Source organism: Macrobrachium nipponense, chromosome 22 (genome assembly GCF_015104395.2).
Source record: "Macrobrachium nipponense isolate FS-2020 chromosome 22, ASM1510439v2, whole genome shotgun sequence".
Lineage (NCBI taxonomy): Eukaryota > Metazoa > Arthropoda > Malacostraca > Decapoda > Palaemonidae > Macrobrachium > Macrobrachium nipponense.
In genome coordinates this window covers 52,817,877-52,824,603 of record NC_087213.1, presented here as the reverse complement: position 1 = coordinate 52,824,603, position 6,727 = coordinate 52,817,877, and the positions used below count along the sequence as shown (strand labels likewise).

Here is a 6,727-nt window from a genome sequence, read left to right as displayed (position 1 = left end):
TCTGTCAAGGTCAACTAGATGGGAGATATCTATAAAAATGTTCTTTCATGGTCAACTAGATGGGAGATTTATAAAATAGTTTCGTGTCAGCGGGGTCAACTAGAATGGGCGGAGATATCTATAAAAATAGTTCTAGTCATGGTCACTAGATGGGAGAGATCTATAAAATAGTTCTGTCAAGGTCAACTAGATAGGAAGATATCAATTAAAAACAAAAAATAGTCTTTCATGGCTCACTAGATGGGAGATATCTATAAAATAGTTCTGTCAAGGTCAACTAGATGGGGGATCTTTATAAAATAGTTCTGTCATGGTCAACTAGATGGGAGATCTTTATAAAATAGTTCTGTCATGGTCAACTAGATGGGAGATCTTTATAAAATAGTTCTGTCAGTCAACAGATGGGGATGATCTTTAAAAAATATAAAAAGATCTGCCCACTGCCCGTCAACTAGATGGGAGATCTTTATAAAATAGTTCTGTCATGGTCAACTAGATGGGAGATATTTATAAAATAGTTCTACCCTGGTCAACTAGATGGTAGATCTTTATAAAATAGTTCTGTCCTGGTCAACTAGATGGAAGATATTTATGATAAAGTTCAGTCAGATTTATAAAATATTTCTGTCCTAGTCAACTAGATGGGAGATATCAATACAACAGTCCTGTCATGGTCAACTAGATGAGAGATCTTCATAAAATAGTTCTGTCCTGGTCAACTAGATGGGAGATGTCTATAAAATATTCTGTTTTGGTCAACTAGATGGGAGATCTTTATAAAATAGTCCTGTCATGGCCAACTAGATGGAAGATATCTATAAAATAGTTCTGTCCTGTTCAACTAGATGGGAGATCTTTATAAAATAGTTCTGTTCTGATCAATGACATGGGATAAATTTAGCAAACAGGTCCTTCTTGATTAACGAGAAGTTGATGTTTATAAAACAGTTGAATAAGGTAAAAAAACAGGTCTGTCCCGATGAAGACCCAGTATGAATGTCTTGACTTTCAAACGTTCGACGATGGACTTGAGCCCAAGCGACGTCCCATTCCCAAGGTCAGATTATTATACAAAGCTCTTCCGTTTGACTAAAAGCTAAAAGAGCTGAATCTCGGTTATTCACAAAAAGTCACGGGAAACGGATTGATTCTCCTGAGCGTCCCTAACACTGCCCACTATCACGCGTGATTTCATTTCCAAAATTTTCGTTCGGTGACTGACGTGGTCAGATTTCGTATGCCACCATCCACTTGGGAGTGGGTGGTTTTGTTAAATGCATGAGAGGATGGAAAATGCTGCATTTGTTATACTATATGAATGGTTGAATAGAAAATATCATTACTAAAAGATAACGAAGGGAATATCAGTCCTTCCTTACTTATCCTAAGGCAGTAGAGATAAAATAAACAAAAATTCACCTAAAAAGAAATAGTTTTCTAGTCCTCTGGTACATTTCCAAATGGTCACAACCAGATGACTTAACAAAACACAGGTCTTCGGAAGATGTACCCTAATTTGTTTTGCAACATTTATTTGCCAATGCCCAACCAAAGGAAGACTCTGCATCCCTCTGGGCAATGCCAACAGTCCCACAAAATTATGTGACCCATTTCTACAGTCACAGTTCGTGAGCCTCTGAATCAGTCTAGAGTCAATCCCACAAAACTTGTTACCTGCATTTACCCTTCTGCTGTCAGAGGTCCTGTCCTATACCTCCAAATCCTTCTCGATAATCCTACAAAACCAGTTATCTATTCTACTGTCAGTTCCTATGCCTCTGAAGCCTTCTAGACAATCCTACAAAAACCTGTAACCTGTTCCTACAGTTCTACTGTCAGAGGTCCTATGCCTCTATGCCTTCTAGATAATCCTACAAAAACCTGTATCCTGTTCATACAGTTCTGCTGTCAGAGGTCCTATGCCTCTATGCCTTCTAGATAATCCTACAAAAACCTGTATCCTGTTCATACAGTTCTGCTGTCAGAGGTCCTATGCCTCTATGCCTTCTAGATAATCCTACAAAAACCTGTAACCTAGTTCTACAGCTCTACTATCAGAGGTCCTATGCCTCTGAATCCTTCTAGACAATCCTACAAACACCAGTGACCTATTTTTACTGTTCGACTGTCAAGAGGTCCTATGCCTGTAAAGCCTTCTAGATAATCCTTACAAAAACCTGTAACCTATTCCTACAGTTCTACTGCCAGAGGTCCTATGCCTCTGAAGCCTTCTAGACAATCCTACAAACACCAGTGACCTTTTTTCTACTGTTAGACTGTCAAGGTCCTATCCGGTGCCTCTCAATTCCTCTAGACAATCCTACAAAATTCTCTACTTCTAAGATCCTATAGACAATCCTACAAAATCCTCTACTTCTAAGATCCTATAGACAATCCTACAAAATCCTATACCTCTAAGTTCTCATGGACAATCTTACAAAATCATGTACCTGTTAGATCCTCTAGACAATCCTACAAAAAATCCTGCAAGCCTCGAAAGTGAATAAGTAAAAAGAGAGAAAAATCACGTCTATATTACTCACTTAGGACGGTCATGGCTGCGTTGGCAGTCTCCGTTCGGAAACTGGGGTGTTCGGCGATGACCTCGCACCTGTACTGACCTGACGCCGTGACCGAGAGCCGGGTCAGGGAGAGGGTAACCCTGTGGTCGTTGCGGAACAGCTCCTGGAACAGAAAGGGAACGCGGAACTTTAGAGAGCAAAAAATGATTAGTGATTATAGTCTAAGACGGTGGGAAGACATATGATATAGATCCTGAATAAGATAGAAGTGATAAATGATAAATGACGAAGGATGATGGAATGAATGAGATGGGAATGGAAGACAAGAATAAATACGGAGATTTATATAAAAATACAATAATGGAAAAAAAACACAGAAAATGAAATGGAACATAACAGAACAACAAGGTAACAATTTGAAAGAAAAACAATAATAGAAAGTTAATGAAACGGAGCACAACGAGAAAAAACACCTAAAACAATAAAAACTGCGAAAAAATAATGAAATATAGAAAAAGGAATAGAAAAAGTTAAAAAAAAAACTATACAGGGAAAACTAGGAAACCATTTTAAAGAAAAAATCCGAAGACAAAGAAAATAATATAAGAAAAGTTGGAGCGCACACAGAAAAACATCTAAAAAAGTGAAAAATTTGAAAAAAACACAAAAGACCAAATAAAAATACATTTAAAAAAAATAAACACTGTGAGTTTTTTAAATATAAACAAATGAAACAGGAAAACGGAAGAGAAGTAAAAAAAAAAAAAGAGAATAAAAAAATAAAACACCAGTGCAGGAAGAATGGAAATATGCGCGTGCTTAGTTAATTAGCCCGGGAAGTATTTAGCCCAGCAGAATAAATTTGGTCCCGTGAGGGTATAGAAACTACTGGAATTATCTCCGTTTGTGCTTAAAACGATGCTCTCGGCTTACATATCCCCACGATGCTCTCGGGTCAAATATTCCCACGATGCTCTCGAGTCAAATATCCCCATAAGGATACAATAAAAACTAAAAATAAGGTTACAATGAAAATCTAAAATAAAACCACACTAAAAATTAAAATAAAAAATAAGGTTACAACAAAAATAAGGTTACAATAAAAACTGAAAATAAAACCACAGTAAAAATCAAAATTAAAAGTAAGGTTACAACAAAAATAGGGTTACAATAAACATTAAAAATAAAATTACAATAAAAATAAAAATACAAAATAATGTTACAATAGAAATAAAAAATAAGGTTACAATAAAAATTGACAATAAAATCACAATAAGAATAAAAATAAGGTTATATTAAAGCTAAAAATAAAGTTGCAATAAAAATAAGAAATAAGGTTACAATAAAAATTAAAAATAAGGTTACAATAAAAATGAGCAAATAAGGTTGCAATAAAGATAGAAAATAAGGTTACAAAAAAATTAAAAATAAGGTTACAATAAAAATTAAAAATAAGGTTACAATGAATATAAAAAATAAGGTGACAACAAAAATAAAAAATAAAATAACAAAACAAATAAAAATAAAAAATCAGGTTACAATAAATATTAAAAATAAGGTTACAACAAAAATTAAAAATAAGGTTATAATAAAAAAAAAAAAAATCGAATTTAGGAAGCGCTCCAATGACGTTGTATATTAAAACTGACCTGATAAAAAACTGTAACTTTTGTTCCAGGAGGGAACTTTATAATATTCCAGTATGTCTACGAAGAATTTCAACTTAGATCTTGATAAAGCAAAGTTGATGGATTCTTAAACTTTCCGGGGGAAACTTTAATTTCTAAAGTTTGCAAGTTTAAGAAGAGTTCAAACTAAGTCCCAGATTAAATGAGGTGCGATCTGACCTCCAGCTTACTTGGGACGTGTGCTAAAATCTAAGGTAAAAAAGCGCGTTGTTTCACCAACGAAAATTAAAATAAATATGCTATATTTTATTAGAAATAATTGTTCTTTACTGTATAACAAGCATATTATTTGTTATTTATGTTTTCATTCTAATGAATAAATCATAAATATCCTATCTTAAAATTAAAGTAAGACAGTGCTAATCATGCACACACATACAGACACAAGTATATATATATATATATATATATATATATATATATATATATATATATTATATATATATATATAAAACTGAATCATGAAGTTTGGAACGTGATAAAGCATAAATAAAGGTATAAGCCACAAGGGAAAATAAACACTGGAGTTTCCGCAAGATCTTTTGACGTTCAACGTCCTTTACTTAGCAGATGAACTGACTTACATGAGGAATTGACAATACAAGAAAGGTCGTATAACTGACAGATAGGGATTATAAAGAGATTAGTACTTAGAATCCGACACACCTGGAAGATGAGTAACCTTCCCACACAAGCATAAACATGGGTACAATTTTTAAAAAAACAAAAAGATCAAGATAATCTGCTCAGACACAAGGACAAGACAATTAAAATATTAATATAGTTGACAGCTATTCAGAACTTTGGTAAACAAAAACGTATTCACAATACATATTAAAATTTTTTATTTATGTCTGTAATTATATCTTTGAGGTCATTCTTAAATATGTTTAAGAATTACCTCAAAGATATAATTACAGACTTAAATAAAAATTAGTTGCCTTAGAGATATCTTCGTTGTATATGTATGTTTAATATGTATTGTGAATATGTTTTTGTTTACCAAAGTTCTAAATATTTAGCTGTCACCTATAATAATCCTTTAATTGTCTTGTCTTGTGTCTGAGCAGATTGTCTTGATCTTTTTTTTTTTAAATTGTACCCATGTTTATGTTTGTTTGGGAAGGTTACTCATCTTCCAGGTGTGTCGGATTCTAAGTACTAATCTCTTTATAATCCCTATCTGTCAGTTATACGACCTTTCTTGTAATGTCAATTCCTCATGTAAGTCAGTTGTTAAACGTCGAAAGATCTTGCGGAAACTCCGTTGTTTATTTTCCCTCGTGGCTTATACCTTTTATATATATATATATATATATATATATATATATATATATATATATATATATATATATATATATATATATATATATAAAGAAGGAGGAGAAGAAAAGGAAAAACAGAAGAAAAAGAAGAAGAAGAAGAAGAAGAATAGGAAAAACAGAAGAAGAAAAAGAAGAGGAGGAGGAATAACAGAAGACGACGACGATGAAGAAGAAGAAGAAGAACAAGAGGAAAAACAGCAGGAGAAAAAGAAGGAGAAGAAACAGAAGAACAAGAAGAAGAGGAAAAACAGAAGAAGAAGAAGCAGAAGAACAAGAAGAGGAAAAAACAGAAGAAGAAAAAGAAGCAGAAAAACAGAAGAAGAAAAAGAAGAAGAAGAGAAAAACAGAAGAAGAAGAAGACGATGAAGAAGGAAGGAAGGAATAAAGAAGAAGAAGAAGGAAAGAGAGGAAAAACCAGGATAGAAGAAGAATGAAAGGTAAAAAGGAGGGGAAAAACAGAAATAGAAAAAGGAAGAAGGAAGGAAAAACAGGAAGGAAAAGAACAAGAAAAAGAGGAGGAGGAGGAAGAGAGGATGAGGAAAACAGAAGAAGAAGAAGAGGAGGAAAAACAGAAGAAGAAGATGAAGAAAAAGAGGAAAAACAGAAAAAGAAAAAGAAGAGGAGGAAAAACAGAAGAACAAGAAGAAGAGGAGGAGGAGGAAGATGAGGATGAGGAAAACAGAAGAAGAAGGGGAGGAGGAAAAACCGACGAAGAAGATGAAGAAGAGGAGGAGGAAAACAGAAGAAAAAATAATAAGAAGAAGAAGAAGAAAAAGAGGGAAAACAGAAGAAGGAGAAGAAGAAGAAGAAAGGGAGGAAAACCAGAAAATGAAGAGAAAAAAGAGAAGAAGAAGCAGAGAAAAAAAAGAAGAAGAAGAAGAAATGGGAAAACAGGAGAGGAAGAAGAGAAGAAGAAGAAGAGGAGGAGGAAGAGGAAGAAAAACAGAAGAGGAAGAAGAAGAGAAAGAGGAAAAAAGAAGAAGAAGAAGAGGAGGAAAAACAGAAGAAGAAGAGGAAAACGGAAGAAGGAGAAGAAGAAGAGGAGGAAAAACCGAAGAAGAAGAAGAGGAAAACAGAAGAAGGAGAAGAAGAAGAGGAAAAACAGAAGAAGAAGAAGAAAAGAGGAAAAAGAAGAAGACAAAGAAGAAGAAGAAGAAGAAGAAGGAGAAAAACAGACGAAGAAGACGAGGAA

General features: G+C 33.7%; 1 protein-coding gene across 3 annotated transcripts in view; it reads right to left on the bottom strand.

The window, feature by feature from the left end:
• LOC135198639 (uncharacterized) overlaps positions 1-6,727 on the bottom strand; it is a 314,250-nt gene that overhangs the window by 109,288 nt on the left and 198,235 nt on the right. For all 3 annotated transcript variants that reach the window (XM_064226412.1, XM_064226411.1, XM_064226413.1), the window contains one exon: positions 2,544-2,685. In XM_064226412.1, the coding sequence (XP_064082482.1) occupies positions 2,544-2,685 (142 nt within the window). The remainder of the gene's footprint in view (positions 1-2,543; positions 2,686-6,727) is intronic.